The sequence below is a fragment of the Nyctibius grandis genome, chromosome 23, assembly GCF_013368605.1.
Source record: "Nyctibius grandis isolate bNycGra1 chromosome 23, bNycGra1.pri, whole genome shotgun sequence".
Taxonomy (NCBI): domain Eukaryota; kingdom Metazoa; phylum Chordata; class Aves; order Nyctibiiformes; family Nyctibiidae; genus Nyctibius; species Nyctibius grandis.
The window spans coordinates 5,551,800-5,575,887 of NC_090680.1; the positions used below are offsets into that span (position 1 = coordinate 5,551,800).

The 24,088-nt window shown below is 43.3% G+C and overlaps 1 protein-coding gene across 2 annotated transcripts; it reads left to right on the top strand.

Annotated features, from left to right (window-relative positions):
• Window positions 1-2,820: 2,820 nt before the first annotated feature.
• TTF2 (transcription termination factor 2) lies at window positions 2,821-22,502 on the top strand. Of its 2 annotated transcripts, XM_068417412.1 has the most exons (23): window positions 2,821-2,848; window positions 2,929-3,040; window positions 3,325-3,411; window positions 4,120-4,186; window positions 4,653-5,627; window positions 6,506-6,632; window positions 7,738-7,929; window positions 8,160-8,317; window positions 9,520-9,601; window positions 9,914-10,027; window positions 10,593-10,743; window positions 11,432-11,537; window positions 12,581-12,771; window positions 13,603-13,756; window positions 14,535-14,626; window positions 15,386-15,468; window positions 15,940-16,079; window positions 16,866-17,036; window positions 17,637-17,695; window positions 18,785-18,938; window positions 20,283-20,365; window positions 21,388-21,462; window positions 22,234-22,502. In XM_068417412.1, the coding sequence occupies exons 1-23, from the start codon at window positions 2,821-2,823 to the stop codon at window positions 22,376-22,378; spliced, it is 3,546 nt and encodes a 1,181-aa protein (XP_068273513.1). In that variant the 3' UTR covers window positions 22,379-22,502. The 2 variants fall into 2 exon arrangements, with proteins under 2 accessions (XP_068273513.1, XP_068273514.1); XM_068417413.1 differs by lacking the exon at window positions 4,653-5,627.
• The last annotated feature ends 1,586 nt before the right edge of the window (window positions 22,503-24,088 follow it).

A 24,088-nucleotide genomic window follows, 5' to 3' on the forward strand; every position in this document is an offset into this window, starting at 1 on the left:
TCCTTTGTGCCATGTCTTAAATCTATCACACAGTGCATAGGAATGCAGAGTTGGTTTCATCGACCAGATCATTAGTCTCTTGAATCTTGGGTCCATTATTGGCCAAAGCTGACACAGGAATGAAAAAGGACAAGTATGTGCAGTGTTTAATTCATTATTGCTTTGATCCTTTTCTGACCACCAGGATAATCAGTTTATACTTCATAGCTGGAGTGCTCTGATAGGAGCTTGTGCATTGGATACTACATACAGCCTTACTGTACCAGACTCCCAAAGGATGGAGAGTGGACTTCACTAAGGGACAAAACCTGAGCTTTTCAGAGAGCTCATGCAGAATATGGTCCTACTTACCCTTGCTAGCGGGCAGATATTTCTGGGCGTTCAGCCATCAGAATGCTAGATCTGAAACTGGATTGTGCATTGCTTCTGCCCTATGACACACCAGCTTCTGCAGATGGAATGGGTGGGAGCAGACTTGGGCTGGAAATATCACAGAGATGGTATCTGAGGAAATCATCAATGCAGACTTCTTAGTTTCTCTGAGAACTTCAATTTACTTCCACGGTTTTGCTTTTACTAAAAGGGCACTCTACGGCTGTGGTAAGCTTGACAGAATATAAATAAGGTATTATCACTTCATATTCAGGATTCATCTTTTCTAGAGAGTAAAGTTCTATGAGTTTGGTCTTTTTTTATCATGAGGGAATGTAGTATTTAAGCTATAGTTACCTCAGTGCTTATATTTCTTGGAGTATTAATTCATTAATCTCTAAAATAAGAACATTTGGCACTTATATTGCACTTTGCATGTTCTTAAGCACTGCACAGACATTACCTTGTTAGGCCTTTGTGAGGGTTGATCAGCCCTGCTTGCCAAGGAAGGGGAACTCCGCAGCAGTCAAGCTGCTGGCAATGAAACAAGCTGCAAAGGTGGGAAGGTTTGTGAGGAGAAGAGGGCTGAGGCGGATCATACACGCATGCCTGGCTTGAGGAACTTTCTGTGCCTTACCAAGCTGGCCCCTTCCTTACGTTGTTGGGGGTTACAGCCCTGCCTCACTGCTTATTTCAAAGAGAGGGAGACAGAAGTGAATAGGGTCATTTCTTGGGGGTGGGTGTTAGCAGCAAATGGATTTAAGGACCAAGGATTTGCATTTGTTTACTCTGTGTCTGCTTCCCCTCCTCTCCACCTTGCCCCAGAAGTGGTTTGTATGAATTTTTGCTGCGGGTTGTTTGGAGGTCAGGGGCATTTTGATCTGGACAAAAGCTGGGTGTACACTTGTATGGCTGCGTGGGGCTTGGAGGCACAGAAACAAACTGGTTTTGAAGCAGAGCCTCAGCCCAGTGCTGTGTTTAGACACCCTATTTGTGTTCCCAACTCAGAAATATATTTCAGCAAAAGCTTATGTCCGTCTCTGGACAAAGCAGCTTGACTTTATGAACTAGCCTGAATCCCATTACATTCCCATGTAAGGTATAACTGCATGCTTAAAATTCAGTACATGGTTTGCTGATTAAGAACAGGCTGTTAAGAACACTTAAGCACCAGTAAGATGGCTCTTTGCATAACGCAGGAATGAAAAGACTAAGAAGTGAGGTCCTCACTCCTGTAGTTTTTGCTTCTCTAGTGTGTTAGATACACATCATTCACATTACAATGCCAGCTGCTTGTAGTAGTCAGCACTCCTTAAGGTATACACTTGCCTCGGGTAGCTTGAAGTATTTTATCTGCATCCCTTTTATTTCATATTCCTGCTTCAAAACAAGTTGAGCAAAGTTGTTGCTGAAGGTGAAAGGGGCACACGTGAGTATGAATGCATCGTGGTGGAGTGAAGTCGGTGCTGGCCCAAAATGGTGTATATTTAGGAGAAAAAATTCCAAGGCACATGTGAAAGCACAAAATTGTTAGTATTGTGTAAAAAAGCACGTTTTTCACAGAGGTACTGAGCCAAATTCAGCCTTCAGGCAGGTCAGTGGAGTTGCATCCGTTTACAGCGTGACTGAATTTGGCTGTCAGTGTTAATTTCACTAATCTGTTCTTTAGTGTAAATGTTGTTAATATTTTTTTGTACACACGTTATAACCTTTCCATAATTTTCTTGTTACCAGAGTCATTATCTCACTTGAATTTATCGTTAACAAAAGCAGTAATTAAGAAATGCACACGTTTTGTAAAATTGTATTCCCCATCTTAAATACAAAAGAAAAAAACCCCGATTTCCAGCTTCTGATGGCCCGCGGTGTTTCTTTACTGTTATTTCAACCTAAATTTATTTTTAAATATTTTACCTTTTAGAAGTATTTTGGACTCAAGGGCTGAACCTGGCCGCGGCAGCGCCCGGACCTGCCCTGCCCCAGCCCTGCGAGGCGCCCTGGGTGCAGCACCGCTCTCCCGCTGCCGGGCAGACGGGAACAGGCCTTCGATTAGGTACAAAATCAATCAAAATGCCCCTTGGGTGCAGCCGGTTGAACCCCAAGCGAGACGGGGAGGCGGCGCCGCGCGTCACCCACCGAGCGCCCCCGGCCCCCGGGGCACCGGCGGAGGCCACGCCCCCTCCGCCATGGCCACGCCCACCCCGGGCCGGCCACGCCCCTCCCGCCCGCAGCGTGCGCCCGCCAATGGCAGCGCGCCTTCCTCTTCCCGCCCTTTCCCCCGGCGTTCGAACACGGAACCCGCGCGGAGCTGGGGGTGGGGAACAGTGAAGGCACAGCGCAGCGGTGATTGGCTCCACCTCCCCCTTGCCCCGCTCTGATTGGGCAGTCCGCAGGCGCTGCGTAGGATTGGTTGATTTCAAGAGTGGGCGTGGCGGTTGTCGCCCGGGAATGGAGGCTGTGGCGTGCGCGGAGCACGGTGAGGGGCGGCGGGGAGGGGGCGGCCCGGTCCGGGGGGGTGTCCCGGTCTGACCAGATCCCTTCTTCTCCGCCCTGCAGGGTCCCTCTGCTTCCTGAAGACGGGCGTCCGCGATGGCCCCAACAAGGGGAAGAGCTTCTACGTGTGCGGAGCGCAGGGCCCGGCGGCCTGCGGCTTCGTCCTGCCGGCGCCGTAGGTGGAGGGCGGGGGGGCAGGAGGGCGGGGGGGCCTCCCCCTGCTGTGCGGCTGCGGGGGGGGCCTCCCCCTGCTGTGCGGCTGCGGGGGGACACGCACGACTGATCTGAGGGGAGTTCAGTGCTATGTCAGCAGTCGTAAGCTTTCATTTCCTCAGTCACGTAGTCTGAGAAGAGTCTCCCAAATATTTTGTCCCAAGCGCCTGTTTTTGCCGTTGCTATTCCCTGGGCAGCTTGTCTTGTCTTGTCTTTATTCTTCCTCTTTTCCTTTCCTCTTTTCAGTATTCCTGCTTCCCACTGCTTGATCCATGAGGGGTGTACGGTGGAGCTGCAAGTCCTGGTTCAGCAGCAGGACAGAGATGAATATCAGTAAGTTCCTCAAAGTGGAAACAACGGTTTGTTGTAAAGGTTTGGAATTGTTTGGTGGCGGCTGACTTGCAGTTTCCTTCTAGATTTGAAAAGGCTCATCCAGCCTTGAGGCCTTCACTTTGCATGTTTCAAAATGTTTGCTGTTTTATTATCAATTATATTCAGTAGTATAAACCTAATAATGTTTGTTTTTAACAGAACTGAGCATGGCTCTGTGGTTGGGTTCGTTCCAGACTCACGATGGTTGCATTGAATTCACCAACTTTAATTCTGATAAAGTTCTTGCAGCAATCCTGGTTGGCTGCCAGTTTTAAAAAAACACAAAGTTTTTCTGTTCCTGAGGTGCTTTAAAGATGAGGTGGCCTCTGCAGTGTAACTAAAAGAATATCTGTTTCCTTACACCTTGAAATCATAGGACGCTTCTGAGGCTCTGAATATAGCCAATATTTTTGCCTGAGCAGTTACATTTTATTGCTAAAATTAACAACCAAACAACCCCAAACCCTAGGAATCTTTATCCAGAGAACAACGCTTTTGTAAAAAGCACTGTTGCCAATGTTCATGGCCTTCTGCTATGCAGAGTCTGGATGTAAACTGTGGATCAGGAGAACTTGTCTGTGACGTTTTTGGTGTAAAGGACTTCTTAAAGAACACTTAGAGTTCTTCTACTGGCTCCTGCAGTTCAAATCTTATTTTATTCTTTGGTAGGTTGTTTTACCGATGCCTTAAAAGTAAGTTAAATGGGAAGAAATGGTGTGGAAGCGTCCCATGGCAGGTATGAATGTTTCATTTGTATTATAGTATCAGCTTATTCCAGCATGACATTTCATTCTGTATACTGTAATCACCTCGGAGACTACATAGTGGGAGAGTTTGTGTTTTATAGCTGAAAAGAGTATCAGCCTCCAGATGAGGCTTCTCTTACTCCTAAATTGTGTGAAATAATCTCTGTTCTCTAGTTTTAAAAGAAACTAGGGTTTGATTTCTGGCCGTCCTCTTTTTTTTGAGGATGATACTGTTGGGACTTGATCCCCCAAAAACATGGGAATGGCAAAGAAAGCAGAAAACCAGCAGTTTTGTGTAATTTTCCTTGTAAAACGTTTATCCTGATCCTGTTAAAATTATAGGAAAGATGATGTTTGTAGAGAATGAAGTCTTGCTTGAGATGAGCAGGTTGTGTGTACAGTTAGCAGGCTTTAATAATTTGCATGTTAGCATTTACTCACTTGTGTGTATTGCAGGATCCAAAAGCTGCCAAAGTGTCAAAAGCCTTAGAGTCCCAGCCCAACGCAGCACCTCTCTCCAATCCCAGCGGCCAAAGAAATCCGTTCAAAGTGATAGACAAGAATTGTGAACCGTCATCCTGGAAACAAATTAAGCAAGGCAATGGCGAGGAAAGTAAAGCAAAAGGCGTAACAGTAGAGAAAGAAAGCGTGCTGGTGTCGCATAAAGAGAAGAAATCAAGCCCTGATTCCTCCATAGAGAAAGAACCTCTAGAAGGGCTGAAAACTAAAAAGAATCAGTCCACGGGAAATAGGAGTGATCCAGAACTTAAGGAAGGCACAGTGTCTGAATCTAAGCTTGGTCTTTCTGAGACTTGGAAAGGGAAAAACACCCTCTGGGAGGAAAAGAAATATGATGGCAATGGCAGGGAATCCAAGAAGTCTTCTGAGTGTGTGGAGAAAGAGCCAAGCGGGAGATCAAAGCTCTTTCCACTAGGTCTTAGAAAGCAAAGTACAAGTACAAAGCCTCCAGAGGAGGAACAGCTCGGAGAGAGAAGCTTAAAGAGCTGTGGGGGTAAAGAAACAAGAGAGAAAGAATACATTGGTGGGAAGAATGGAGAGACGCAACCAATGTCTAAAGAAGCTGTGATTTCCCCAGCATTACCACAGTTAGCATTGCAGCATGTTGCCCTGGAGGGAGGAGCAGAGGCAGCGCTACCCAAGACACAAATCAGGCCAGGTCTGGGAGAGCCTCCTGATGGAGTCTTTGGCAGTGACAGTGATGAAGTAGGATTTGTTCATTCCTCATCAGGTAAAAGTAAACCTGAGAAATCAGTTGAGGGTTTGCAGTCAAGAGAGATTCTTGCCGGAAAATCAGGGAAGAGCACGCAGGGAACATCTTTGCCAGGAACTGCAGCATCGCATCACATGGAAGGACACCAGGACCCTAAAGCTCTTCACAACCATCTTGTAGTCCAGCTGAGGCAGAAGAAGGTCATCTATTGCACCTATTACTCCTTTTTTTGGTTCTGTGTTCGGGATGACTTCCCTTACTCATTACAGGGATCAGAATATGGTATCCCCTCACAGCAGAAGCTCCAAATGTTCAGATGGTTTAGGAAGATGGGGCAAGGGAGGGAATTCAGCCTAGGCACAGGCTAGTTGTTTTAAGCCACATACGAGGCAATCTTCATAAGGTAATGCAACCTTCTGCATTTAGGGGTGCTCAGTTTTGACCTGCCTGAGGTTGTGTCTGCCTTTTACCCAGAAAGTAATTTGCATAAGATGGAACAGTGCACAGCCAGCTTAACCTTTTTAAATAACGTGGCTGTTTCTGGTGGTCTCTCGTGGCCTTGTCGAGTAAGAGTGATCCAGCCATGAAAGCTCACATGAAGATGAAATAAACTACCTGTCTGTTTGCTTTTTTTAGTAATTGCTAGTAACTATGTTCCATAGTTTGTATGATAAAAACCCCTCTTTGCCTAGAGCTCAGAAAAGAACCTAGAAAAAAACAGAAATGTCATTCCCACTAGTATAGAAAAACGTGCAAGTAGGTTGAACTTGGGTGCTTTGAGAGATGTTAAGATTGTCCAAGTCACTTGACTACCTGTTCATCCTGTTTCATAAAAAGGAGGAGGTCCTGCATCCTTCCATCTCTTCTAAAGTACACTAATGGTTAGTTTATTTTCTGCTAAAAGGCTACTTAATCACACTGAATGGCACTTAAATGCTTTTGGAGATTGTAGAACAGTATCAAAATACAAATTACTATGGCTTAAGATTAGTGTTTGTAAACTTCTGACCTGATTGTTCCCTGTTGGCAGGGACCTTGGTAAGCACACTCGGCTTTTGCATTCTGTTCTGTTTTGCAGAGTACATTGGCTACAGTGAACATTCAGCTGTTGCCAGATAAAGGGGAACGGTTATTAAAGCAAGTGCAGGATTTGGAAGCTGCCCTCAGTGCTCTTAACATTTCGACAGCAGATACTACTGAAAAAGGTAGGGCTAAATTTTTTTGCCCCAGAACTTTGCAAACCAGTTTGTCTTACTATAGTTGTTAATACTGAGGAAAAATAGCATAAACTTATCTATGGCATGTGGTATATATAAAGCTTGTCTGTTGAGATTCACTGAAGATGAAAAGTGTTAGTTGCAAAGTGTGTGTCTGGGAGAGGATGGATGGAACAGCTCGAATGTTTCCTCTGAAGTGGGGTGGCTTCCCAAAAGAGTTTCCTCCCGTGGTTAGGACCCAGGGCTAGTTCTGTTTCCAGCTTTGGCTACGTGATTGAGGCAGATGTCTCTCTGAGAACTTGCCAGTGAAGTGTTAACTTCCTCTTTGTGGCAGTATGGAACCATGCTGCTTATGCATGTTTTGGCTACGGTGTCTGAATGTTTCAGTTACCAGATACAAGATAAGCAGGTTCCAGTGTGGCATTCCTGTAAAGTGATTTCCTAATTCTATTGACTAGTCTTAATCACCTGTGGAAGAGAGGCATTTTGGTGAGTTACCTGTATGATCACCTCAACAGGAGAGTTACTTTGTGATCATAATATCAGTTGTGTTGATGAAAAGATCTGGTTTGATGAGTCTGGAAGCTGAAGATCTCTAGCAAGGAAACAGTAACTCCCAGGCCACCACGCAACGAGCAATCCCAATGTCTTAGATCGTATCTGGTTTTGAGCAAGACAGACCTTTCCAGGATGGAGAGAAAAGCTCATGAGTTCTTGGCCTGTTAGTTCTTGGATGTTTTGATAGTCTTTGTGACCAAAACATTGACAAGAGATATGTCTTTAAAAGGAATAAGTCCTTTGGGAACAGTGTGCAGCGCTGACCTTGTGTTTGCACTCATCGCAGTTGCAAAGTTCACTGTGTTGGTATAAATCACACGTTGAGGCTTGAGCTGAACTGCATTACCTGTCGTGTAGGAGCAGGCTAAGAGCGTGCGTGTTAGTGGTTGCAGTGGTTCAGGTGATAGGGTAACCTGCTGTTAAATCTGTGTGACCCCTTAATGTACTGGGCAAAATGAAGGCCCTTCTGTGGGCTGTAACACAAGGCTCTGAGGTCCCTTGTGCAACCTTTTCAACCTGCAATTTCTTTCTTAAGGGGAGTGTAGCGCGAGCAGCAGCTGCTGTGAGGAATCTGTGCCTAACCCACTCGGCAGGCCAGGTGGTACAAAGCTGATAACACCACTACCGCTCCAGGAGCCTACAGCAAGGACCTCTTCAGGCTCACACAGTCAGCCCTCTGCTGCTGCTACTTTGGGTTCCAGTGAATATTACGGCCACAGTTTTGGAAGTAAGTACAGAAAGACTTTTTTTCATTAAAGAGAACACTGGTGAGGACTATTTCTGAAATAATTCTGCAACTTGTGGATATACGTGAGAGTACTAAACCTTTTTTGTTACTGTGAAGTGCATACTGCCCCCCAGGCATCTATAGCCACTGAGATCAAACTGAGATAAAAGATCTGCTTGGAAAGGTTAGCTTCATAAACACGTCTCATGCATAATATTGTATCTTTCCAGTGAACTCTGGTGTGCAGAATCTATATGGAGGAAGAATGACAGAAGACCGAATCAAGGCTGTACACAGTGCCACAACTGAGGCTATTAATCATCTTCACAAATCTCTAGAATCCTGTCCGACGGAGCAGACAGCAGCTGAAGATCCCTCTGGATTGAAGGTGAGTTGGCAAGGATGGAGGATGTCATGCTGATGAATGAAGTGTAACACGTGGGTCATATCCTAGAGCATCCTGTCCATTCACACTTTGGGGTGCTCTGCAGTTTTCATCCTGCTGGAAGGAGATGCTCTAATTACTTTCCATCCATGAGAGTTGCTTTAGATTGCCAATACTAATGTTCTGCCCTCCTGCTGTGAGGTCTTCAGAATATTTAGTGTGTGAATGAAGTAGTAGTGCCTCAAACAAAGCAACCAACCCACAACCATTTGTTTGTACATGACTGGCAGAACAGAGGCAGGCCTCTAGCGAGGAACAGACTGAGAACCTTCTTATTGTTCTTTTCTCCCAGTTAGCTCTCCCAGTGAGCTATAAGAAATAGTCTTTTAAAGAAGTGTTGCAGATGATCGAGTTCATGCAACTCAACAGATGCTAAAGTAGTCCATTCTGATCTGCCAAAGAGCAGCTCTTTATCTATCAGATGGTGCAGAACCCATAGTTGAGGTTATGTGCAAGATATTGGAAGGCACATGCCTCTACAAGATGGTATGTTGATGTATATATGTTGTGTCACTTGGCAGATCCTCTTGGGATCTTTTCAGTGCTGGGGAAGGTCATTTAATGTCTTATGATGACTGTATGTAGTCCCTCTTCCTGTCTGTTAAGAGTCTGTAGGGTCTTAGACTTGGTTAGAAAAGGGGAGGTGTTCTCAATCCCTCTCCTTGACGGTGATGCCTGTTGTGAGCAAGGTAGGCTTGGGTGGATTTTCCACCTGAACGAGCTGCATTTACAGGCTCTCAGAGCACTGTGAGGCACTAGGTTGGTTTGTGCGTGAAGCAGTAGTACTGTGGTACTGTGTAGTGCAGTAGTACTGTGGTACTGTGTAGTGCAGTAGTACTGTGGTACTGTGTAGTGCAGTAGTACTGTGGTACTGTGTAGTGCAGTAGTACTGCGGTACTGTGTAGTGCAGTAGTACTGCGGTACTGTGTAGTGCAGTAGTACTATGATCGATGGTACTGCTGACCTCTTGTCTCTAGGAGATGCTTATCTTGGGTATCCCTGTCCATGTGGGAAAAGAACAGGTAGGCAAACTCATTTTAGTAAGATTTTAGTAGGACAGTTCAACTGAATAATGTGGTACAGGAAGCACAAGTGTCTGAACTTTGCGAGGTGTTTCCTTCAAATCTTCTCTCTCGCCCTCTCAGGTTCCACTGCTGTGGCACCAAAAACAGGCGCTCGCATGGCTGCTCTGGAGAGAGAGTCAGAGACCGTGTGGAGGAATTCTGGGTAAGCAACAGAACGGGAAAGTGGATTTTAGGGGGCACGTTTATGGCAGCAACAGCTCGGCACATAACTTACTCAGAGGCCAATAACTAGTTATTTTGTAGGCATGTCGAAGGGGCTTGTTTTTCTGTGCCCTTTGAGCAGTTACAGCTATTAAGCCATTACTAAATCATACCCTGAGATGGTCATACGTGTATTTTTATTTCTAGGGTTCCTCAGAGCAATTTCTGTTGCAGTAATTATCTCAATGTAGATCTGAGCTAGGGGGGGGCTCATTTCTGCAGGTCATCACAACTTCGGTGTGTCTTTTTCCAGCGGATGACATGGGCTTGGGGAAGACTCTAACGATGATTGCTCTCATTCTGGCCCAGAAGCAGCTGAAGACCGAGAAAAGAAAGGAGAAGTTAGAAATATGGCTGTCCAAAAATGGTACAGAATTGTTTCCATCATACAGTACATCTCTCTCCCCGCCCCCCCCCCCCAAGATTACTTTTATCTTGTCCATAGAGATAAGGGATGTTTAGAGTATTGTTTCTGTGTCCACAACCTGTTACTGTCTCCATCCTCATGGATCTGGTTGGACTATTTTTTCCTGTCTTGCCAAGTTTACTAACCCTGCGTTTGTTTTTCCTGTCTGGTTCAAAATGGTACCAATTCAGTCTTCTAGAACAGGAAAGAAGAATTGATTTGGTAGTGTATTCTCAGGAGAGATCAGGGTGAGTCCCTGAATTCTAACCTTTCAGCTAATCCAAAGGAAGTACACAGATATATAGCATAACTTGAATGGACAGGACGTGATGTGTTAGTGTTTAAGTAGTGTTTATTCCACCCAAAACTAACAGTCCCTGGAAATGCAATGTGGAGATGTCTGCTTCACAAACTTGTGTTCACAGGAACATTGGGCCAATCTTCTTAATTGTTGTGACTTTCTAAAAATTCTTTGTTGTAGTCTAATGTGAAGACATTGAAAGCTGTCTGCAATATTTCCCTGCAGATTTCACTGTGATCCCTTCCCACAGCACTTTAATCATTTGTCCTGCATCCTTGATCCATCACTGGAAGAAAGAGATTGACAGACGCGTGGGCTGTGGCAAACTGAGGGTCTGTTTGTACCATGGGCCAAACAGAGATAAACACGCAGAGGCGTAAGTGCTAAACCATAAATATGACCAAGAAAAGTAAAATACTGCTTAGCAAGAGATTGTGTATATCAGAGTTGAAATTCAGTGGCTGTAGAATGATGGAAGAACCTGAAGTATGGAAATGTGGAGGATCCAGACGGTCAGGCTGATGTCTGCTGTCAAGGTGTATATAGCAAAACCTTTATGGCCTGTACCCGTGCTGAGTGGTTCTGGTGCTGGCTATTGCTGTTCCTGATAACAACAAAAATAAGGTGTATATTCTCTAAAACATCTCTTGCTTGCAGAGATTGTCAGTGGCAGTTTCTTCCGTGCCTGTGCTTTGTGGCTGTATTTTATTTATCAGCTGTATGTATAGATCAGAAAATTTTCTACACTACTTTAGGCCATGCTGAGCAGTATTTCTAGGTGCCAGACTCTTAAGTAGGGTTCATCTCACGTGGTGTGCATTCTGTTCCACTGGCTTTTACTGTCTTCTTGAGCTTGCTGTGTCTGCTTCCAGTATCCATAAAATGGAGACAATGTGTCCTTCCTGTTTGACTGCTATGAAGCTCAGTTTTCTGTAGAACTCTGCATTTCAGCTCTTGTAGAACTGTGTTGTTCTGAAACATTTTGTCAGCGTGCATTTTGTCTGCCTTGCAAAATGAATTCCTCATTTGTTCTTGCTCCTGATTACTACTTCCCTTTTATGCAGGCTCTCTGAATATGATGTTGTTGTCACAACCTACAGCCTTCTCTCCAAGGAGGTTCCCACAAACAAAGAGGAGGGGGAAGTCCCTGCTAAGGACCATGATGTGGAGGTGAGAAGCCATACTGTTGATAGAGGATTGCCTTAACTTTTGTTCTGGGGTGTTGCAAGCCATTATTGTTTTAAGTAGCACCTTATATATGCTACAGTGAGCAGCAGGTTGAATATTTTTTTTCCCCTAAGTCCCCTGTTGAGTTTGTACAATAAAAATAAAGTGACGAGAGAAGGTGCTGTGAAGTGCAGAAAGACAATGGGGGAAAATATTCACAATAAATCTGCCCTGTAGTAATATAGGATACGCTACGGTGAATACACTTGAAATGTCTTAAAAAGTAATTTTAAGAGTGCAATGACGCATCTCATACTCCTCCTTTTGAGGTGTGACTGTGAAGGAACACGAGAATCTCCTGTTTGGTGTTCTTTGCTGCTTGAAGCACTAACATCACTTTAAGCTACCAGAAACCTGTCACGCTCAGGATCTGGGTCAGTCTGAACTGAGACTGAGGCAGTTTGCATGGTGCACTCTTGAAGAAACAGCAGTGTATTTGCTAGGCTATGAAAATAATGAAGTGATTGCTGAATGCTAATTGAACTTGGCTACACAGTGTAGAGGAAGTCCCTTGCCGATGGGTATTGTTGTGTCCGACCTCTGTGTACAGATCTAGATGGAGCTCTTAAAGCAAACAGGCCTTTGAATTTCCTGAAACTTCAAGGTGGCATCTATAAAACTGTAGAGAGCTCAGAATAATTATATGTGGTCCTTGGTCCCAGCCTAGCAAAATTTTACTGATATGAAATGCCTCTTGGGAAGAAAGAGGTGATAAAATGTTACAAGCAAGAAAAGCAGCAAAAGATTAGAAATAGTTATTAAGAACAGGTAAACATGTAAGATTCTTTGGCTTATAAACTTCCATGGAAGCTTTGAAGAGATGATTTTTTTTGAGATCATCTCTTACCTGACAGTAAGAGCTGAGATTACTGCTGACTAACATCAGGAAGAGGCTTCTTGCTGGAAAAATATGTTTGCTTGTGGCTCTTTGGAGACCCTAGCAAGGTTATTGCTCTGGGTTATAAATACTCTGCTTTTTCTTTCAGAGTGGGTCATCTCCCTGTTCCCCTCTGCTCAGGGTAGCTTGGGCTCGAGTTATATTGGATGAAGCTCACAATATTAAAAACCCAAAGGTTCAAACCTCTATAGCTGTGTGCAAACTGAGAGCCAGTGCCAGATGGGCCGTCACTGGGACGCCGATACAGAACAACTTACTGGACATGTACTCTCTGCTGAGGTGAGCTGGCTGCACAGGAACACATGGGCAGGGCTTCAATTCCAGTGATGCTTTGCTGATGAAGTGCTGAAGTTGTTCCTAAGTTTGAGAGGTTTCTAAGATATGTAGGGTAGCGAGACTAGTGATATTAACACTTCAGGCCCTGGATTGCAAACGCTGTGGCTGACCACATGTTTACTGTTGTGTGTAGCTATTCTGCTTCCGTAGAGGACAAAGGGGAAATTACTGCAGATCTCCTATGCCTCCAAGATGAATATCCACAAAACCAATTTTAATGAACAGAAGTTTTGTGCGATAATCCTTGTTCCTCAGGGCAGCTTGGGAGGATGTTATTGAAGAGTGTTGAAGGAAGGGGTGAAAACTTCTGTTTATCATTTGTTTAGAGAAGCCAGTTAAGCTCTATGCTCCTCATTGCTGAGCTGGGAAAGATTATGAAGGCTGTTGGAGAACCAGAGAGAACTTGCATTTGGAATTAATTTTGGAGAATTGAAATTCATTTTCAAGTAAGAGGTATGGGATTTTGAAATAACAAATGAATATGCTTTTTGGCAAGTGCCTCTGCATCTTGATGTCCTTCGTTTGGTGGTGATGCTTGAGACACGATGAGCTAAGAGGAAGTGATGGATACAGAATCAGAAAGATGCTTTCATGGTGTTAGTGATGGTAAGACTTTTGAGCAAACAGGTTATCGACACCATTACACTGGAAGTGTTTTACGACTCCTAGCAGTTATGGCGTTTGGAAATGGTTTGTTTTGGGTAGCAAGGAATTTGGTTCTGGTCACTCAAGAGTAACTCCCTTGGTATGAAGTCTCCTTCCTTCCTGTCACAGGTTTCTGCGTTGCTCTCCTTTTGATGAATACAAAGTGTGGAAGTACCAGGTAGATAACAACACAAAGAAGGGAGGAGAGAGGCTAAGCCTCTTAACCAGGAGCCTCTTATTACGGAGAACTAAGGACCAGCTGGATTCCACTGGCAAGCCCTTGGTAAGAACTTCACCCTCCACAACTAGACAATCATTCCATTGTTTTCCTTGCAGCAACCAGTTATTTACATGCATAAATTTGTTAATGGGTGGGTTTTCCTGTCTGCTGCAGTCTGTTGAGCAAGAGGAGCGAACGCCTGTGGGATGCTTTGATTGCTTATCCAGAAAGAAGAAATATACAGATTAATTAAACCTTTTAGTTATAAATCACATGCAGACAAGAATATGTCAAGTAATTGCAAGTAGATGTCCACTGAGTGGAAAGCTAGCTTAGGTCTCTGAGCTACCTTAAGTCTCTGAGAATCAAAGCTGCCGCATGTCAAATGGATCTGGCGCGTGCTGGGGCATTGGCTTTCTACATGACTCTTACAAATAGCCTGTTAAACTGAGTATTAGGTCATTGGTGTGTCTGTAAGCCTTTAAAAAGTGTAGTTTTGGTGTACTGTCTGATTCTGAACGGGGAACTGAGAGGCTACTTTTAGAATGCAATAAATGAATCCCTCCGTGGTAGTTATGCAGCAGTCCATACTTAGTTGCTCGTGCCTTTTGTTATCGGATGATTTGGAATAAAGGTTTTTATCTTGAGTGTTAACCATGCTCCTTGGAGTTCTGTGAGTGTCTATGTTGCGTCATAGTTGCATTAATACAAATAAGTCTCAGAAGACAGCTGTTTCTTCATTAAAGTTAAAATACTGTGTTAAACCTTGGAACAGTGGTGTTGTGATGCTGTAGAAGATTTTTGTGCTACATACATCTGATCCTGTGTATTTTTACCTCAGGTAGCTCTGCCCCAGCGTAGCACGCAGTTGCATCAGTTAAAACTTTCAGCAGAGGAGCAGTCTGTGTACAACGTGCTCTTTGCAAGATCCAGGTATGAATGTGGGTAGAGGTAGGGTATTTTGTAGTTTTGCTTCTTACTGGTATGAAAAATCAGAAAGAGAAATCCCCTTTAGACGAGAAGAGTTTTTGGACAATTCCTGTTAATTTTTTTCCCTTTCTGACTGTCAAGCATGTTTGAAAATACATTGCTTGTTCTGGTAATAGTTGAAACTGATTCATTTCTCTTCTCCCATATGTTCATGCCTTGTGTGAGCTTTGTATTCTAGTCTACACTTAATCTCATTGATTTCAAGACTACAAAGATGTGGAATTGCAAGAGTAGTTCTTAAATGATGATGTGCCAGCACCTGTAAAGAAGAGAATTTATCTTCTTTGCCCTGTGGTACTTACACAATTGGAAATCATGCTGGCCTCTCAGATGGCTGTAGTGCAAGCCAGCACCACTCTGTGTTCTTCTAGGGTCTCTTTCAACAGTGTTGCTGTAAAGAGTCTTCCTTCCTTTTAAATATGCAATTAAAGATGTCCTTTTTTTATGAAGAATGTTATCCACTGGGGCCTGGCTCCTGCTATACTCAAGGTATTCCAATAAGCAGACTTGCTTCCTCTTGTGTTTTCCAAAATGGATCTTGGTTTGGCTCATATTCAAGTTAAACAAAACTGGGTTTTTTGTGACTAAATGATTAATGAAAGCTTCCTTACCTTAGTGCATCATCAGCTTGCTTGATAAGTTCAGGTCCCTCTTACCTTTTTTCCTGCTGTAAATCCCCCAATCTTTGTCTTGTTTTTCCAGGTCAACACTACAGTCCTACCTAAAGAGACAAGAGCAGAAAAATGAAGGCAGAGAGTATGCTGGTGGTAACCCCTTTGAGAAAGGTTTGAGCACACCCTCCCCTGAAAACATTTGCAGAAGTGACTCTTAAGTGCCCAGTGAAGGAGGGGGAACAGACTTGGCCACATGGGGTCAGGACTTAGAAATTCTTTGGAAAATGCTCCCTTGATGTTACAAAGAATCCTACCATAGTATTCCAGAAGTCTGTTCTCACTGTTGTGGTTCTGGGCAAACCTCTTAACCTCCCTGGGTCTAAAATTCTCTTCTGAAATAAAAGTCTAATTGCTTAGAGATGTCAGTGTTAGTACAAGGTATGTGGTACTCTCATTTGTGTTGCTGTATTTTTTTTTTCTGTTTTTTTAAGTGGGATTTGATGGGTGCTTGTGTTAAATCAGGTGTTTGCTTGCCTGTTGGTTCTTGTCTCTTATTGACGAAACTCTTGCTGGAGGTGGCTGGGCAGTGCTTGGAAATGCCTCCAAGAGCTCTTGATGTGTCTTGTCTTCTTTTCTTGGCAGCTGCACAAGAATTTGGGGTCAGTCAAAAGGAATTTCTAGCAGGCTCCCAAAGTGCCTCCCAGGTCTCAAGTACTGTCCACGTCTTGTCCATGCTGTTGAGGCTCCGTCAGTGCTGCTGCCATCTCTCCTTACTGAAAGTGGTAATTGCTTTGTATTGTAGTGGGGTGGGTTTTTTTGATGGGGATTTTTTGAAGTATTTTTGTAAGTTAACAGACTTTGTAACACCCTTGTGTCTCCTAGCTAGGGGTGTATGAACTGAGCCATTTCTAGGACTGTGTGTTTTACAGCCCCAGAGGTTTTAGATGGGCATACTTCCTACTGAAGAGTTCCCCAGGGTGACCTCTGTGGGCAGTTGTGTCTCTGGAAATACCTTTACTCAGATTAAAAAAGAGAAATAGAATTTTAATGGCAAAGGAGAAGTCTTGATGTTAACCTAGTCTTGAAAAGTGCAGAAGTCCACAAGCGTAGCCTGTTTCAAAGGCTTGTGTGTTGGAGAGCTCTGTAAGTGCCTTGACTGAAGTTGCCTTGCATGGAGTAGACTGATCTTTCAGAAGTCCTTTGCTCTGTTGTGTAAAGCAGCTGTAGAATAAGTCCAGATACTAGGGGAACAGGCAGGGATTTATCTTCAAACATCTTTAATGCTGCAATTGTTAAATGCTATGGGAGGGGGAATCTGAGGAGACTGGACCACAGAAAATGGCTGGGCTCGTATGCTTTCCCTACCTGGCTTCTTGTTAGGGCAGAATAAGGGGCCAAAGGGACTGTTGCTGTGACCCAGTAGTGTTTCTTAATCCTTCTGTCTTCATATTGCATTGCTTCCTTCAAACCCCCTGTCCTCAGCAGACATCGTGCAGACTGTGGATCAGTACTGAATTTGATCTCAGGCTTGACTGTGATCCCTTATTACATTGCTTTCTTTCCCACAGGCTCTGGACCAAGCTAACTTGAACAGTGAAGGCCTTTCCCTCTCCCTTGAGGAACAACTTAGTGCTTTGACCCTGTCTGAGCTCCAGACTCCTGATTCCAAGTCAACAGTCTACCTCAACGGCACAGCTTTTAAAACAGATATCTTTGAAATGACCAGGGAGAGCACCAAGGTATTCTGATTGTGGTTTTCTGACCTTCCCTGAGAAGCTTGGATTTCAGCACTCTGCCTTTTAAATTGTTAATGAATTATCACACATTGGTAATTGCAGATCAGGCTAAGTTGGCAATTCAGATGAAATCAGGTGAATATATTGATAGTCTGAACCCCTTTTGGGAAGGCTCCAATTTACCAGGTGTTGATAAAGGTTCTAATAAAGCTGTGAGAATCTGACTGTGCTGATGAACTGTCAGTGAAAATCTGGAGCACTGGGTTCACAGATGTTTAGAAAAGCTGGCATGTGAGAGCATGGTGCCTCTCTAGCATGAAAAGCTAGAAAAAAATGGAATGGCAGCAAGAGGAGAAGTGACTAATTTGGTTTCTCACAGGAAGGTTGGAATCTATGTTTGTATGATTTGATTTCTTAACCCATGGTGGAATGCTTCATGGAGGGAGCATTCTTACTAATGACTATTAAAATATTTTGAAAGTCTGAGCACGGAAGAAATTCCACTTGAAGAGTTATTTTGATCACTTCCTATTTTAGTGAAGAATAGCCAAGCATGAGCTGGGTTCTGTTAGCAAGCACGCTAACTTTTTTTTTTTCCTGCAGATAGCTCACCTCTTGGCTGAACTGAAAACTATTCAGAGTCACTCAGTTCCTCAGAAAAGGTTAGTAAACATGTCCTTTTCTTTAGTCATAGTGATTGAGAGAAGCATGTCTCTTGACAGCAGCAGAAATAGTTTAAAACAATTGAATACAAAACTTATGGTACAGTAAAATGGTGGCAGAACTGCGGTAGTTGAAAGAGGATTTTGAGGAAAAAAAAAAAGAAAAAAGAGGGTAGTTTAAGTTTAAGTAGGTAAGTGTAAACATAAGGGAATGTGTGAGGAATCTCGGGCCTTGAGGCCCAGGAGGACTTTTCTTTTCTCCAAAACCAATTTGGTTGTGCTGAGAAATATTTGCCCTCAGCTCTGTAACCCACGCCACCACCCAAAAAAAGTGGGGGAATAAAGTAGTGGTTAAAACTGAACCTGTTTGAGATAAAGGAATGCATTGGTCGGAGGACTTAAGTGTTGCTGAAGTCCTGCAGCTCTCGCTGTGCAAGATCTGTCTGTCTTTGCTCTGCCCCAGACTGCGGTGTTACAGGGTTTTCTGCTTGGTTTTGTTAAACAGTGTAGAATGCACTTAACAGGTGTGTGGCTGCAAAGTAGTTACACCTGTGTTATGTTGGGTGTGGGCTGGAAGGAGAGATCCTGTTCTTGGGCAGCTCCAGAGTTGCACCATACATAGCTTTTTTCCAAAGTCTTTTCCAAAAAGCTTTCCCACCATAAGAATGGGAACACCAGCATTACTTTTGTTCCCTACGAAAAAAGCTATCAAATTATTGCCTCCCAAACTGTTAAATCCAAAAAGTGTGGGGAGTTGAGAGGGCCGGGGGAATCCAAGGTTGGTGTTGCTATTGATTCTTTTTGCAGAAAAAGCTCAGAATTGTGATTGGTAGGTGGCAATGTAAAATCCAAAAATAGAGGTGAAAGTTAGACTTAATTTGTCTGAAGTTTGTTGGCTATCAGCCTTCCACAGCAGATTCTCCCACCACACCTACAGATGAATCTATTTCTGAATTGGGAAGGGACTTGGCTCCAGTTTGCAGTGGGGAAGAGTGCGTGAATCATTGTCTCTCTTGGGTGAGACACTGCAATAACCAAACCGTTGCAGTACACACAGAACTTATTCTAAACTCCCTTTTCTGTCTCCAGTGTTGTTGTGTCTCAGTGGACGAGTATGTTAAAAGTTGTGGCTGTGCACCTCCAGCGACTAGGGCTGAAGTATGCAACAGTGGATGGCTCTGTCAATCCTAAACAGAGAATGGACGTGGTAGAAGAGTTCAACAACAATCCCAAAGGGCCTCAGGTATGCAGTTAGGGCAGGGAAACAGTTCCTAGTGCTGTTGTGAGCAGCTGTGATAGCTGACTTCATTAGTCCATTTACTGGCACCGCTTTCATTTGGACCTCTAGGTGCCAAGATCAGCAGGGAAAGAAGCAGCTGTAAAAGCAAATGTATATCTTATAATGGGCAGGAGCAGTAGCTAAAAACCTCCTTTTGATGTTAAACTTCTGTACTGAGATCATCTGACTCCGAAGCTCATTCAAAGGTTGTCCAAATCTTGAGTGTGTTCAAAGATGTTTTTGCCAGAGAGTATTGTAGAAGATATGGGGCCAGTTAGCTCTACTCTGAGCAGGCTGGTTTCCACCTCATGTCACTGTGTTGGAAGATGTCTGTTTCTTTATATCACCCACTTGCCAAGGAACCTGTAAGACTTTCTTGTTGTTTTCCAGTACACCAGATACTTTGTGCCAGACTAATCCTTTTGAAAAGAGAGAATGACAGCTGAATGTGTGACTGAGGCTAAAATTAACAAGAGCTAATCTCACCCCGGTGTAAGAATAGGAAGATTGGGCTGGGGGTGAGAAAAGTCAGTGTTGCACACTTCCAAAATAAGGTGACCTCTCTGTTGCTTCTTTCATTTTTGAGGTGTCTTTTTTTTCTTAAATACTGATTAGCTGCAGTGTTTTGGCTCTTCTAGTTTCTAGTCTGAAATTTTGGCTAAGGCAAGGAAGATTGCCAGGTGACTAAAGAAGTCTGAATCCAAATGCATTGCTCATACTGGTACACTTTGATCTGAACACTGACGTTGCTGTGATTGAGGCAGGACAGGCTGTCTCCTCTGAGGATGGATCTGTGACTGGAAGTGGGGAATGTGGTGCATTAGCTTGTTTTCTTTGCTGCATTTCTTGAACAAGCCGCTATCTACAAAATAGGTATTTCTCCTTCTAGCTTTGAACTTAAGCAAAGGAAGATTTCTGCCAGCTAAATAGTGTTTAAATAATCATTATTGTTAATTCAGAGTTGGTGCTGATTGGTCCCATTGTTGGCAACAGGCTGCTGTCAGAGAGGCTGGTTATTTGAGTGGGACACAGAGAGAGCCTAAATTTTTCAGTCCTTTCTCTAGTCTGTAAAAAGTAGGGGTAATAATATGGAGGGGTAGGTTGGCCTCTCTGAGCTGTAACTTCCATGTCCAGGCTTCTATGCCTTATCAAGTAGCATCTGGCAGGCTCCCAAATACATAATACATATACACATGTAGTATAAATAAGATAAACAGATCCTTTGGTTCAAATTAGTATGTGGAGTATATGAAGCATTCATTTTCTGGAAACAGGCTCCTTAATTTAACTCTCTTTTGGCCTTTGAAGGTGATGTTGGTTTCGTTGCTGGCTGGAGGTGTTGGCCTGAACTTGACTGGAGGAAACCACCTCTTTCTCCTTGACATGCACTGGTAAAGAGAAATAAAAGTTCCATCTCAGAGGATGTATGTAGAGCACGCTGTTTTCCTTCTCACAATGTGTATTGTTACTTCTGGTACAGCTGGGTTAAGAGGAAAGTGTTTAGCTGAGAGTAAGGACTATTGATTAGTTGTAGAAGAGTGTTTTTACTACAGCCTTCTTCCAAGACACTGATTTGTCAGTCCAGTGCTCACCACCGTGAAATACAGTCCGTAGGGGTAAAAAAATAGAGGATAACAGCAATCCAAAGAAGCAAGTATGCAGTCTGTATCACAAAAGGGCACTGGGGACTTGGCAGTCCCTGGCTTAATTTCTTGCAGTAATAAAAATAGTACAGTAATGGCTACAGGGAATTTGTCTTGAAACAAATGGATTGTGTTGAGCATAGTCAGTAATCGGGTATAGCTGGTGTACCTTGGGGTTTTACAAGGCTATGGAAATAGTCCTTATGAGCTCGTAACATTGATGATGTCTCTCAAAGCCAGAATCACAATTTTTGTAACTAAATGCTGCTCATGGGAACTTACAGAGCAAGCTAACGTGTTTCAGTACAAAACCAGCTGCTGAGTAGCAGCATCGGGGAGACATTTCTACAATATGGAAGTTATCCAACAAGCATTCCCTGTTAACCATGTGTCAAACAGAACCATTTCTTATGGAAATATCCTTGAGTGAAGGCCTCTTTCGATGGAGTTTGTTTTCCTGCTTCACTCTCCTCACCAGCTACTCAGCTTTCTGTGAGTTCTATTGGCCAGAAATATGGGGCTACATGGAGCAGTGGTCTGATTCATACGGCCGACTTCGTGTGGAGTTGTAGCATACTTCTACCAAGGGCAAAGGGTGAATATTGGCGATGAAGCTAGTAAACGTAAAGTAACCTGGGAGCAGTTTTAGATCTACAGAGGAAGAAAACAGGATGCTGTGGAGGCAGGCAAATGAGGCAAGCACAGAGGCTTCGATATTTCAATTATTCCTAAACATTAAGCCCTTAAGCTATTTTTTTTTCACCCTGCAGGAATCCTGCTCTCGAGGACCAGGCGTGTGACCGCATTTACCGAGTGGGGCAGCAGAAGAATGTCGTGATACACAGGTCAGGATTTTCCTTAGCGGTAAATGAGGCTGTTGCTGCTCATGTACTGTCTCGCTTTAGGTGGTGAGACAAGGCCTTGGTTTGAGGCTTGTTTCTTTACTTAAAGCGAGGCACAAGGTCTGACGGTGGGATGGGGCTTTGGGCACTGAGATAAAGAGACCACATGAAAATGTTTCTGTGTGGCACTTGCCTGCATGTTGCTATCCTGATAGCTAACAGTGGTTTATTGTTTTTCAACCTGTGGTTTAGTAGGAGTGTCCTGTTCATTCCTGAGAACAATTCAGGCACCAAACTATTTATCTAATCTTACTGAGTGGAGATTTCACCGTGCTCCGTAAGCCTGGACCTTTCTAATATCACTTACATAAACGCATAGAGCACTTCTAATAAGTGGCAAAGTTGGCTTTTAGAAAAAGAATCTGTAATTTTAAGTACTAAAAGGCTAGCTTAGTTACTGTAAATGCACAGACAATTCAAAGAAACTGGAATCTAAAATACTATTTTGTGTATGACGCTTTTAGTATAACGGGTGCCATCAGTTATCAAGCAATGCATCAGACTTTTATTTGAAATGTTATAATATTTGGATATGAGAACAGCTGTTTTCTGTGCCTGGGTATGTTTTGTCAGTCATATAATAGGCTGTTAATTTTTAAGTGAGACAGGTCTTTGGAAATTTACTGGGGAAGTAAATTGTATATACAGTATAAATCAGTATAATGCTGACACTTTTTCCTAGCAGTTGAGATGATGTGGCTTTGGTTTTTTTAGGTTTGTCTGTGAAGGAACAGTAGAAGAAAAGATTGTACAACTCCAGAGGAGGAAGCAAGTTCTCGCCCAGCAGGTGCTGTCAGGCAAAGGGGAGGCCTTCACTAAGCTCACTCTGGCTGACCTCAAAATTCTCTTCGGCATCTAATTATCCTTTACAATACACTACGGAAAGTGATTTTATACCTACAAGTAACTGTGCAGACTTCAACAAAGGACTGCTGTTTTAAGGTAGTCATTTATTTTGAATAACTAACTACATCTTTGTAACTGTTCCAGGAAGAGAAGTTATCAGCTTCAGGAATTTAATACTCAAATTAGACCGTATATCCAAGGGTTAATAAAGTTATAAATTAAGCTGTTGTTTTAAAACACTTTTAAATAAATCTTAAAAACAAACATTTGCTTGTTTCTTGGTTTCCTACGTATGCTTTTTAGTTAGAAAACTTTTCTCTTCAGGACAGGAGAAGCACAGACATAAGTGAAACAAGAAGAAGAGAGACAAGCGTGAGGTGGGAAAGTTCAGAGGTTGAGTGGTGAAGTTGGGTGGGCCTGAAGGAAGCAAAAAAAAGTTTTGAGCACGATCCTATAATGTATAAGTAACAAAATTAAGGAAGGACTTACAGGAATACTTCATTTTCCTTTTGTCCCTTGGGAGGACTTTTTATATCTAAGTGAAGAAGCATTTCTCTACCCTGCTCAAAATATTTATTCAAGCGAGGAACTAGATTTCTCCTAAGCTCCTATGAAACAGAACCTGAATTCCTGATTGCTGTGGGTTTTTTTTTTTTCTTCTGAGTATTAAATAGAGTAAGGTTTCCTTGGTGCAAACCTTTTAACTATATAGACTCTTCTTCCTTAGAAGATGTTCCCGTTTTTGATAGTAGATGAGTTGCAAGTCCTTGATTAATGTATTTTCTCTCCTATCAGAAGTGGTGCTTGCAGGTGAGTGAAGTTTCTAGGCAAATATTTTTTAATTGGTAGCGCATCTTCCCTGCTTCCTTCTCCCTCTGCTGTGTCCCTGGCCATATCCCCTGCATATTCAGGTTATCCATTGATTACACTATTTCTCTGGGATTTGGCACAGTTCCCATAAGTTCCATACTAAATGAGGGCCTTTGAGGAGTGTGTTTCTAACGCTAAATGGTAGAGGATGACAAGGTAGAGTGATAAGAAACTAGATGTTGGTTCCTGTATGGTCATTCCCCGTGGAATAAGATAATAGCATCTGGCAGCCTTTTGAGTGAAGGAATTTGCAGATCCTGTTAGTACAACGGTGTCCTGGTGGAATAGATAACGGCTGTGTTGGTAATTTCTTTTACCTGACTTGGCATGATGTGCAAATGAAGCTGTGGGATTATTCCAATTTATTGCACGGATACAGGGGCTAAGGGGGCAGAAAACCAGTAATTTGTATTGTCTGTGTGTGTATGTCCATAAATTCAACCATGGTGGAAGTGTCTTGAGCAGCTCTCAGAAGCAAGGAAGGCCGTGCAACTTGGGCAATTTAACCTTAATCTCAGTTTGGGGAATAGAGCAAGCACACTGCTCATTTGCCTTGCTGTGCTGGTTTTCTGGAAAACATACCCCAACATCTGTTCACTTCCACGAAACAGGAAGCCATAGACTGACTTTCCAAAATTACTTTATTTTGGTTTGGATGTTTACATGAACTTGGGTTATAGTTTCTTCTCTGGAGTTCATGTGCACTCTGGTCTGAGCTCCTCTCCCTTTCCTTGGAGCTACTGTTAGCCTAGCAGGTTTCCCTCTTTAAGGTGTGTTAGTAAATACAGTTCACACTGATCTCTTGTACACCTTATTCCTTCATTCTGTGTGCCTGCCTTTGGCTGAGTGTAAC